Source organism: Ichthyophthirius multifiliis (assembly GCF_000220395.1).
Source record: "Ichthyophthirius multifiliis unplaced genomic scaffold scaff_1120509251165, whole genome shotgun sequence".
In the NCBI taxonomy this organism is placed as follows: domain Eukaryota; phylum Ciliophora; class Oligohymenophorea; order Hymenostomatida; genus Ichthyophthirius; species Ichthyophthirius multifiliis.
The window spans coordinates 14,768-27,597 of record NW_004086142.1 but is presented as its reverse complement, the minus strand read 5'-3'; the positions used below and the strand labels follow the sequence as shown (position 1 = coordinate 27,597).

The following is a 12,830-nucleotide window of genomic DNA, read 5'->3' as shown; positions in this document are numbered from 1 at the left end:
ATAAGCTTTTTTCCTTAAGGGATTTGTATTTTTTATTATTCTAAAATACTTATTTTCGTGTTATTTTAACCGGATGAATTAGCTTGGCTTTTTGTATTATTTTACTAATTTCTTAATCTATATAATATTTCATGAGGATTAAAAGACATTTTCGATATATTTTTTCAGTTAGATATAAATGTATATTTTTTTTTGAATTAATTAAATTTTTAATATAAATTTATTTTATTTCAAAGTATATATATTTTATAATTTTAATTTTATTTAGTGGTATCCTTAAAGTAAATATTATTTGTCCCTTTATATTAATATTTTTTTTTTTTTAAATAAATAAATATAAAATATATATATTAAAAACTCTTTATAAAATGGCATCAAAAATTGAATAAGCAGCAGCTTCATTATTAAATAAAACAGTAAAAATATATACTTTAAATGAAGTAGTAAAACATAGAAAAAATCCATTTAAAAATCTTTTTGAAATTTCTAGCTAATATCCAGGATATGGTTAGATTTAATACTAAAAATATAATAAATTAAAAAAATATAATAAAAAGGAGTTGGATTTAAATTTTGGAGAAAAACATGGCCTGAATAATGCTATTATGTAGTTAAAGATATGAAATTAAAAGTATTTATACTTATTTATTTATTTTCTTAATAAATAGAATTACAATTTTTAAATTTCATTAATTTTATAGGATTGGGGACATGGTAGAGCATTTGGTATTTTATATTGGAAAGGAATTTAGTAAAATAATACACCTGTAAGGATTAGAAACGGTAATAAAAGAGGAATTTGGAGATATGATATAAATAATGCCAAAGCAACTTTAGATAATGGTTTACATTATAGTACTTAAGAATTATTAGCATATAAAAACAGCAGATCATATAAAATTAATTCAGAAATATAAAAATAATAGGAATAATAATAAGAAGAAGAAACACAAGAAGAAAAATGATTATTATTATTATTTTTAAAATTAAATGAAAATGACTTATTTGATAATAATAAATCTATACAAATAATATTTTTTATAATTATTTAATAAATAACTTCAATTATAATCTTTGCAAAATTAATTAATTAATTTAATACAATTTTTATTTTATATTTTTAAAAATAGTTTAAATTAAGCAATTATTTAATAAAAAATCAATATGGGGGGGAGGGAAAATTTTATCATAAAAATTTATCAATTAATGGAATTAAAAAATCAAAAATCATATTACTTAAAATACTATTTTATTTATATTTTAATAAGTTTTGAAAATAAAACATATAAAATTAAATCTTATATTATAAATATTTTATGTTTTTAAATTTTAAAAAATTAATTAGTACTTTCTTAAAATTATAATAACACTTAATGAAATTATTTATATAAATAATAAATAGTTTTATATAAATTTAATTATAAAATTAAACTATATATGTAAAATAATAACAAATTAACTTGATTTTTTTTCATAATATATATAAGTAATAATCATTCGTCTATCCACCTAATTTTCTTCCCATCTTTCCACTCACCTTCCCTTTCAACTCCATCAGTTCCTTTATAAAATCCTCCTCCGTGTTATTTCCCGTTTTCCCACTATCCCTTATAAACTCTTCCATCTGGCCAAAAAAATTCTCCATATCCATGCTTTTTAACATCAATATATTAACCTTTATAAAGTCTTCCATCTTTCCATTTAAATACTCCATTTCCATGCATTCTATTATTTTTCCAGAATCCTTCATATTCTCTTCCATCAGCCCATTAATACATACCTTTTCCATTAATATTATTATTCGCAAATTATCCTCTATAAAAGGACTCATCAGCCCATCTAAAAGTTCCGACTCCATGCTTCATTCCCATGTAATAATACCCTTCATAACTAGACCCATCTACCCATTTTTCAATGCCAAATCCATGCTATTTATCCTCACACCAATCACCATTATAAGAAGCCCCATCTCTATGTATATAAACTCCTTTACCATGTGCTTTATCATTAGCCCATTATCCTTCAAAAACATCACCATCTGCATGAATCAACCTTCCTCTTCCATTTGCCATATCATTTTTCCAATACCCTTCATATTATGAGCCATCACTCCATACTTATTTTCCTTTCCCTGATCTTTCTTTATTTTTCCACTAACCTATATAATAGGCATTATTTTCTACCGAGACAGGTCCAAAAAATGGCAGAAGAGAACTTTCTTCGTTTTCATATTGGTCATAAACAAATTCTCCTAATTTTTAATATACTTCAGTCGTAAAAAAATTTGAAAAATCAGGCAATTCGCTTATTTTTTTTAAAAGGTGGGGAATATGGTGATTATTTTATTTCTATTCGCCTGCTGGTTCTTCTATTGGCAATGAATTTATATTTTAAGCTGGAAAATTAGAGTTCTCATGCATTGAGTTAAGGCTCTCGTGGGTGTTATAAGTGTTTTTTTTGTTAGTTTTTATTTAATTGTTTTATGGGGACATATTATTTTAATTAAATACACTTTTTTTGCTTTTCTCCATTGATTTGTTTGACCTACTTTTATGATTACTTTTCATATTTGAATTATTTTTGTTCTCTTTTTAACAACTTTCATATTCGTCTTCTAAATTAAAATCTTCCTAAATTTTTATTTTTTTCTGAAATTGCGCTTCTGTATTATATTCGAAATCTTAATGATCTTCACAACCACCACAATTGCCCATTTTTTATTTATTTAATTTTAAAATTAAGTAATAGTAATATTATTTTTAAAATTATAATTTTTTTTTTTAAAAAAAAAATATTTTTATTTTTTTAAATTGAAATTTATATATTCAAACAATTAACATATATTAATAAATAAATTTATATTATTTCCTACTTTCAATTTCTTATTGTACTATTATCTAATTTATGATTTTTTATTGAAGGATATTAACTTTAAATCTATTAATTTAAACTTAGAATTTAAATTATTATTATTATTATTACTTTATTTACATAAAATTGACTTAAAATATTTTATTTTTTTCTAAAGAATAATTTAATTATTTATTGTCTTAATTCCCTAAGAATTTTACCAAAAACTTATTTATTCAAATGATATATTCATTTATTCTTTAATTTTGTATCAGATAAAAAATCCCCAAAAATAAAATAATTAAAAATAATGAGCAATTAAAAATTAAGAGAAACAATTAAATTTTAATTATATTATAAATATATTTATAATAGTAAAATAGTAACCATATTTTCCTTATTTTGAAAGAAATTCCTTTAAACTAAAAATTAAATTTAATTTTAAACAATTTTTAAATAAAATATGAAAATTCATAATATAAATAGAAACTAAATAACATAAACCTTATAAAAGAATAGAAAAATGATAATTATTTTATTAATCGCGCTATTTAATTAAAATGAAAGCACTAATAATCATAATCAATAAGAAATTAATTATTCGATAAGGTTACTCATAATAAAATCTTATTTAATAAATAAAAGAAAAAAATTTATATTATTATTTTTAAATTAAATTTGGTACAATTAATTATTTTGAATAATAATTAATTTTAATTTATTTTTTATTATTTTTTTGAGGGAAGATTAACAAATATTTAATTAATTTATAATATATTTTATTTATAATCTTATTAAAATAAAATTGATTCTAAATTTATAAAATATAATTTTCAAAGTAATTTTTTTGCTAATTAGATTTTTATAAATATAATATATTCAATAATTCAAGTAAAAATATACTATTATGATACAAGATAAATTACATTTTATCAATTTAAAATATAAATAAATAAGATTTGTTATAATTTTAAAGTTATTTATTATATTAAAATAATAATAATAATATATATATATTTAATTCATTAATATATAAATAATTAGTCTATATTTTATAAATAATGTTATTCGATATATATTATAATATTGCATTAATAATAAAGTATATATTTTAAAAATTTATTAAAAAGTAACAAAAATAATAACATTTTAATGTAAATTCTTTGTAATTAAGGCCTTTTAGGACAAAAAACTATGGGTGAGGTAAAAAATAATGAAATATTATATATATTATAAATATAAATATATATATAACCATAAAATATCCTTTTTACTTTCAATACAAGCAAAGCTCAATTAAATTTAAAATTAAAAAATATTAGTAAAAAGAAACATTTTATTAATTTAATTATTTTATATATTACATAGATATATATAAAAATTCATTATTTTAAATATAATTTTAATAATATAAAATCTATAAATATATAAATAAAAGCATATTAATTATTTTAAAATATAATTTAATTCTAAAATAATCTAGATTTGCTTAAAATAAATATATATAATATATAACTAAATATATACAGGAATTTGATGTACAAATGCGAGTGCATAATAAGTATTTAATCCAATATTTTATCTGACCCATATACAAATAGTTAAGTTGTATATTTTTTATCAATCGATAATCCTTATAATTAAAATAAAAAATATAATTCTATTCAATAAATAATTAGAAAATAATTTATTGATAATTAAATAATGCTGAAACATAGAAACATAAACAAATTTAATAATGTAAGAGTTGTTGATATCGTTATTATTATTTTTTTTTAAAAACTAAATATTTAAAAAAAATGACTTTATCTATTTTATTTTATCCTTTTTGTAAAAAGAATAGGGAGTTAGAATGCTTTTAAATATGGAGGAATAATAATAAAGTGATTTATTTTAATAACTTATGATACAGATAATTAAATTTATTTATATAGATTTTTCATTATCTTTTGTTTAAATATAAAACTAATTAATGAAATTCATCTTTTATCAATAAACGAATTGATTTAATATGCTGATATTTCAAAAGTTGCAAATACAATAATAAAGAGATTTAAGTAAAATGTATTCTAATTGAAATTGTATTTAATTATTTAAAAATAATAATAATAATAGTTTAAATTAAAAATTGTTATATTTGCAAATGATTTTAATAATGAAAGCTAAAAATAATTTACTAGTATCAGATTTTAAATAAAAAGCATCATAATAAGAAATAAACAAAACCAAAAATTAAAGATTTATAGTTATTTTATATTTACTTTTTACCATAATTTCATTTTATTATTTATTTATTTTATATACATTCTGAAATAAAAAATAAATATATTTCTTGATAAAAAAAAATAAAAATAAAAATATTTTATTATTTTATTTTTTTAGCAAAATAAAAAATGATTAACAATAAAAAAAAGTAAAATTAATAAGAAAATAACTAAAAATAAAATACTTAAAAAAGTAATTAAGTAAAAACCGAAAGTACTAAATCTCCTTATCAAAAATCGATAACAGAATCTCCTAATATGAATTAAAAAGATTAAAAAAGAATCGGAATTCCTCGAAATGTAAATGCTTATAGTCATTTTTTAAAAGTAGAATATATTACCGAATAAGATATTGAATGGGTCTTAAAATTAAGAAATTAAGATAATTCATTAAAAGAGAAACTACAAAATATACCAAATTAGCCTTTTTCCATTTATGATAAAACAATTTAAGGTAGGTAGAAACCTAATTCTATAAAAGATATATAATTTTAAGGAAACATAAATCCTATTTCTCATTTATTAATACATAGACTGGGACCTACAGTAGGCAAAGAAACTGTTTAGTTTGAGGCAGGATTAAGGTATTACAATAAATATGATAAAAATATATATGATATGGAAAAAAAATGGAACTGTATTCCAAAAAAAGATAAAAAAGGAGAAATTCCTTGTTTACTACCAAAATTAAAAGATGAATTAAATTTAAAAAGAGTGTAGAAATAAACTGGGAAAATGTAAAATTTATATGTTAAAGGATTAGATAGGTATTTAAGCTTACCCAAGTTTAATCAAAAATTTAAAATTAGAAATATGGCAGATATTATTCATTTAACTAGGCCAGATGCTTTTACGAGTACTATTTCTTGGGAAACTTCTTTAAGATGAGAAGGTTTGGTTTTTATTTTATTTTTTATGTATTTTAAGATAGTAATGAATTTTATTTTAGTAATTTTTTAATTTATTATGATGTAAATATAATATTTTACATTAATTTATTTTATATTTTATACTATTGAATATATATTAATTAATATAATTACTTTTTATAAAATGAATATTTAACAAAATTTACCATATTTTATTTTTTATTAAATAAAATTAAATAGAATATTTATTTTTTTAATATGACTATTCATTTAAATATTTTTTTATTTATTTTTCAATTTATTTAAAGGAATTTATTTATATAAATTATTTTATTTTTATTTTTATTTTTTATTATTAAAAAAACTAATTTGCCTTTAATAAATAGAAATTCATATTTAAAAAAAGTAAAATTAAAAAATATAAAAAAAATCAAGGTCCAAAAATTAAAAAAAGTTAACAAATTAATAAAAAGAAAAAATCAAAGATATAAAAAAGCAAAAAAAAAAAAAAAGAAAAAAAAAAAAAAATGAAAGTAAAAGAAAAAAACATTATAAATATATAAATATGCTTTTTTTAAAAAAAAGTTCAACATAAGTTATCCCGTAACCGGAGGTCAAAAATGCATTGAAATTGATGACGATAAAAAATGGTAAAAAAATTAAATATAAAATAAAAAACTTACACTAAATAAATAATAAAGTAATGTTTTTATGGACAAAAGAATAGGTTAAGAAGTCCAAGCTGATTCTTTAGGTGATGAATTCAAAGGATATGTATTTAAAATTGCAGGAGGAAATGACAAATAAGGTTTCCCAATGAAATAAGGAGTTTTTGCTAAAGGAAGAGTAAGACTTTTATTATCTGCTGGTCATTCATGCTTTACTGAAAGAAGAAGTGGTTTCAAGAAGAGAAAATCAGTCAGAGGATGTATTGTTGGACCTGACATGAGAGTTTTAGCTTTATAAGTAGTAAAGAAAGGAGAAAAAGAAATCGAAGGAGTAACTGATGTCAATTTACCTAGAAAATTAGGTCCTAAGAGAGCTAATAAAATAAAAAAATTATTTGGTTTGAAAAAGGAAGATGATTAAATTTTAGTAAAAAAATCAGTTATTAGAAGAACTTTCAAATCTGGAACTGGAAAAGAAAGAGTAAAATGTACTAAAATTTAAAGACTTATTACTCCTGAAAGACTTAGAAGAAAAAGAGTCTATTTATTAGAAAAAAAATCCAGATCTTAAAAAACTAAGGCCGCTAGAGAAGAATATGAAAAGTTCTTAGTTGAATGGAGAAAATAAAGAAACACAACTGCATAAAAGGTCATTGAAGAACCCAAAAAAACTGTTCCTGTTGCAGCTGATAATAAAAATAATAAAAATGCTCCTGTTTAAAAATAACCAGTTGTAAATAAAAAATAGTAACCTCTTGCTAAAAATACTACCGCTGTCTAATAAACAGCTGCTTAAAAGAAAACTGCCCCTGTACCTGCTAAAGCTTCTGCTGCTACTACTTAAAAAGCACCCGTTTAAAAAGCCCCTGTTGCTGAAAAAAAAGCCCCTGTCGCTGAAAAAAAAGCTCCTGTTGCTGAAAAAAAGGCTCCCGTACCTACTGAAAAGAAAACTGGAAAAAAGTGAATTGATTTTGATTTTTCTATTCTTTTTTTTTATGCATTTTTAATATTTAAAAATTTAAAAAGCAAAAAAAATAATATTTTTTAGTTATGTTTTTTTTTTTATTCCTTTTTTTAGAAATAAGTATTTAAACATTTTTCAAACTGCAAAAAAAAAAAATATATTTATTCATCATAAATATCAAAAATCGAAATAATTTTTAGTTAAAAAAAATAATATTTTTACTAGAAACTAACTTGAGTTTTTTAGATGAACATAATTTATTTATCATCATTAAAAAGAAATTCAATATATTTAAATTCATGAAAATTATTATAAAAACAAACTTTTTTTATAATAATAAAATAAAAAAATTATATTTTGTTAGAATTTAAAATAAAATATAATTTAAACTTATTATTTTAATTATGTTAAAATAAATTATTATATATTTTATAGACAAGAAAATTAACTAATATTATTTTTATAATGATAAAAACTAAAAATATACATAATTACACGAATTATGTTTATTATTTAATAAAGAGCTTAATTATATTAGAAAAAATATAAGCAAACCTATAAATTGTTAATAAAATAAGAAAAATAAAATGTATTAAAATAATTAGAAATATTTCATAATTTTCAATAATCAAAACAAATCAATAAAATATAAAAAATATAAATTAAACAGTAATCATTTGTATCAATAATGTAGACATATCCCTAATTTACACGTAATCTTATATACAAAGGAAATTATTTAGATGTATTTAAAATATGCCTTGATTGTTTCGCTTAAACTTAAGATAAAGGTAGTCTTTTTTTCAATTTAAATATATTATACATGCTCCTTTTATATGAAATTTATTGATAGCTAAAGAGAAATATTTTTAATGAATATATAAATAAATAATTCAAAATTAATAAGATGAATTAAAATATAAGAAAATTAAATATTAAAAAAATAGTCATTAAGTTAAAATTTTATTTTTATTAGTATAAAAATTAATTTAGAAAATTTAAAAGCGAATAATCAAACTAAGAATTGTAATAATAAATATATTATTAATGTAATAAAAATAGCCAAAGAAAACATGATTTTTAATAATTTCGATAAAAATAAACTTATTATATTCGTTAGTACTCTCTAAAGAATAAATAGAGAGATATATATATATATATCAAAACAAAATAAAATAAATTATTAGTATACAAAAAGTAATTTATATTAGTAAAAAAATTATTCTTATAGAATTATTTTGAATCAAATAGTTATATACCAATAATTAAAATCTAATTTAATAATAGACTTTTAAATCATTTTTATTCAAACAAATAAAATTCTAGTGAAATATGTAATATGTAAAAAAGTAAAAAATTATTATGATTACTAATTGGATAGTTAATAGAAAAAAGAATATCAATTAATTAAGACAATAGTTTAAAATCAATAAGAAAAACTAAATTAACTAAAATAAATACAAAAATGAATTATTGAATAAATAAGAATCAAAAAATAATAATAAAATGAAAAAAATAATAATCTTAGAATATAAAAAATTGAAAGTATTTAAAAAAATTTAATTAATTTTACTCTAATGATGCATAAAATAAATTTTGATGATTCTATTTAAACTAATTAATAGCTTTTTCAATGGTTCTTTAGTCTTAAGTGAATTATTTGAAAAGCTATATAATCAAAAAAACTAAATTATTTTTATTTTTAATTTTAAGCATAAATTTTTAATTATTATATTAAAAAAATTATGCTAAAATAAACTAAATAAAATAATAGGAAATCATTAAGTTAAAAATACTATAAAAAATGTCTAAAAAAATAGTAATCTAAACTTTTAGAAATATAAAATATTAAGAAAAAAAATTAAAAAATCAATATAATCTTTATATAAAAAGCCCCTTCAATTATATTTAAATAATAAAAGAAATAAACATAAAAAAGACAGAATTTATTAAAAAAAATTATATATATACAACTATTAATATGATAAAATATTCGATTATATGAGAAATATATTTTTTAGATGAAAAAAATGAAATTACATAAAAAATTTTTATACATTGCAAAAAAATTTTGAGGATAATATTAATATAAAATGTTAATAGTGATAGATTTTTAAATAATATTTTTATCTCAGTTTATTAATAATTAATAAATAAGGATTAAATTATGTAATTATAGTAATAATTAAGCTGATCTTTTAGCTATTATTGACATGAATTAAATGAAAAAAAAAATACATATAAAAATATAATATATAAATACATAATTTATAAACTACTTAAAATGATAATAATAAAATTAATTAATATCATAAAAATTATTTTTAAACATATTTAATATAATATTTATTAAATATAATTTAATGTTATTAAATTATTTATTTAAGAAAAAATTAATTTTATTTTAAAATATATAAAAAAAAAAAACTAAAATCTATATATGATTTTTTTTCGATAAAATATTTTTTTAATTACTTAATTGCAAATTAACTCAAAAAAAAATACCTTTTTTTTTGTTTTCTTATTTTCTATAATTTCTGTCATAAAGGCTAAACTTTACCAAACATTTATCATTTTTTCTAAAAAATATATATTTAACAAATTAAAAAAAAATATATTAACCATCAAAAACTTTAAGTTTTTAATCATATTCTTCTTCTGATTTATAGTTATCATGTTAAACTTTAATTATTTTTAATTCTAAGTTTTTTATTTAGTCACTAAAATACTTATATTTATAATATAAATATATATAATTTATATATTTTCTATATTTATAAAGTTACATCTAAATCTGATCTTATTTTTTGTACAAATTAAATGATATTATCAGAAATCTAAATATTTTATTCTTTAATATTATTTCCATTGTTATTTGCATCATTTATATTATTAATATTTGTTAATTAAGTATTGCCTTTAATTTAAAATTTTTTATTTGTATCATCAATTTATAATTTTAATAGTAACCTTTTTTTTTATTATTTAAAAAAAATAAATAAAATTAACTATTCTTCTTGCATCAAATTTAAAAATTCGTCAATTTTTTTAATTTAACTATGCAAAGTTTAAAAGTTTTTAGTTATTGAATCTATATTATCATTATTTAATTAACTAGAATTATTCATTTAAACATATTTTTAAAAACAAAATGTTTCGCATTTATTTAGTCTATTATCTATTTCTGCTAATACTTATTTTATACTTTCGTCATTATTTATTTATGAAATGCTTACTAGGGTTTCTGTAATTTAATCAATTATTTAGTATTTATTTAAACTATATTTATTTATTTGCTCTTATATTTTTTTATCTTCTTATAAATCAAGATTACTTTTTTGTTTTTATTCAGTTTCTTCTTATTATTCTTCTTAAATTTTTTCTTTTATATTATCAGAACTTTTTATTTTTATATTATTTTAGTATATGTTGATTAAATTGCAATTTTCTTAATCAATAAAATTTTGTTATTCTTTAAAAATATTTTTCTTTTGTATATATTAAAAATAAATTTATAAATACATTTTTTTTTAACTTAATTTTCTTGATTAAAATCTTCTTTCGTATTTATTTAATTTATTTTATATTCTAATTTCTACATATATAATATGTTTTCTAAAAAATTTTATAAATTTGATATACTTTATCTATTAATTTGTTCAAATATTCTAAGAATTGTTAATTATTTAGAAAATTAGAGATTTCCATTGTAAAATCAATATTTTTTATATTAAAATAATATAGTTTTAATATTTATTTTAATAATATATTAAATAAAATTTATTCTTAAAAAACAATAATTTTAAAAAAATACTGTCAAAAATATTTCATTGTATTATAAAATTTATATGTAAATTATATCATATTAAATAAATTAATTTTCCTTTATTTTTTTAATAATTTTAATTTATAATATATATAAAAATAAAATTAAGAAAATAATATTAATAATAATAAATTAATATTTATTTATTTTTTCTTTACTTATTAAATAAAAATTTTTCTTATATAATTTATTTTTTTAAAAATAAATAATTATATTTTAATCATTTTAATCAATAAAAATATATTTTAATTAAAATAAATTTAAAATATCTTATATAGAAATATTATAAAAAAGATAAATTTTCTCTAAATCGTTTCAAATTAAATAATGACATTTTTTTAGTATTCTTAAATATCAAACTTTTTTTTTTAATCTATTTTTTCTAATTCAATTATTATTATTTTAATACTAATATATATTTAATTATCTATTATATGATAATATAATTTATATTATTATAAAAATATCTATATTCATTACTTATACATATATAATATGTAATCATCATTATTTTTCAGTATAAAATGTAATATATATAATATTTACTTTTTCATTGTAAAATAATATTTCACTCTCAGTAAATGCAATATCAGAAAATATTTTAATAATAGTAGTTTATTTTTATGTATATAAGAATTAATTCCATACCATAATTACCATTATACTTCACTATGAAAATTATTAAAATTAAACTTTAAGGAGGCGTTTTACAGAAAATTACTTATTACTAAATAAAGTAATAATTCTAACTAACCAACTGAAAAATCCACTAAAATACTATTATAAAAATCATAATAATAAATATATATGCGCATATATATTATTTATTTATATTTTTTTTTTTTCTGTATTTTTTTTAAACTCAATCTTAAAAAAGTAAAGCTTTAAACTATAAACTAATAATTTTTTAATTCAATTTTTTTTTTCATATTTTAACAAATTACAGGTTTTACTTTTATGAGAAAAAAAAACTAGTTAATGGATATTCTTTTTTTTTTATTTAGTTTTTTTAAAAAAATACAAAAAATATTAATAAGTAATAGATTAGGCTAGCCTATATTGTCTGGACTATTTTTTTTTAAATGATAGTCCGCTGTCCGCCTATTCAACTTTAAAATAGCTTGAACTAGACAGGGTCAAATTTTCAAAAAGTCTGTAGCCTGATAGACATAATTATAACAATGTATCAATAAAAAAAAATTCTTAGAAACAGATAAACTTAGTGACTAAAACAAACGTAAATTGGCTTAAGATATAAGGCCTTTAGCCTTTAAGAATTATTGAATATTAAGCATTTATGAATATAATAAAAATTAGAAATTAAATTCAAAATACTTAGTAATTAATAATTAAATATGATATAATGAATCTATATACACGAATAAAAAA

At 17.2% G+C, this 12,830-nt stretch overlaps 3 protein-coding genes across 3 annotated transcripts, besides 8 other annotated features; 2 read left to right on the top strand and 1 right to left on the bottom strand. All coding sequences in view use genetic code 6, as the record gives it.

Moving 5' to 3' along the window:
* Window positions 1–131: 131 nt before the first annotated feature.
* Window positions 132–965, top strand: IMG5_152110 (hypothetical protein; the record flags this gene model as incomplete). Its single annotated transcript, XM_004030798.1, has 4 exons — window positions 132–167; window positions 269–281; window positions 558–631; window positions 702–965. 4 exons carry the CDS (start codon window positions 132–134, stop codon window positions 963–965), a joined length of 387 nt encoding a protein of 128 aa, XP_004030846.1.
* Window positions 966–1,493: 528 nt separating this feature from the next.
* IMG5_152100 (MORN repeat protein) lies at window positions 1,494–2,728 on the bottom strand (the record flags this gene model as incomplete). Its single annotated transcript, XM_004030797.1, has 1 exon — window positions 1,494–2,728. A coding segment is annotated over one exon (1,233 nt), but the record flags the coding sequence as incomplete, so codon positions are not given.
* A 33-nt stretch (window positions 2,729–2,761) lies between these two features.
* Window positions 2,762–2,810: a microsatellite.
* Window positions 2,811–6,472: 3,662 nt separating this feature from the next.
* Window positions 6,473–6,530: a microsatellite.
* Window positions 6,481–6,511: a microsatellite.
* Window positions 6,481–6,530: a microsatellite.
* Window positions 6,511–7,759, top strand: IMG5_152090 (hypothetical protein; the record flags this gene model as incomplete). Its single annotated transcript, XM_004030796.1, has 3 exons — window positions 6,511–6,516; window positions 6,569–6,633; window positions 6,685–7,759. 3 exons carry the CDS (start codon window positions 6,511–6,513, stop codon window positions 7,613–7,615), a joined length of 1,002 nt encoding a protein of 333 aa, XP_004030844.1. The 3' UTR covers window positions 7,616–7,759.
* Window positions 7,509–7,581: a microsatellite.
* Window positions 7,760–11,325: 3,566 nt separating the features above from the next.
* Window positions 11,326–11,369: a microsatellite.
* A 167-nt stretch (window positions 11,370–11,536) lies between these two features.
* Window positions 11,537–11,579: a microsatellite.
* Window positions 11,580–11,833: 254 nt separating this feature from the next.
* Window positions 11,834–11,900: a microsatellite.
* Between the last annotated feature and the right edge of the window lie 930 nt (window positions 11,901–12,830).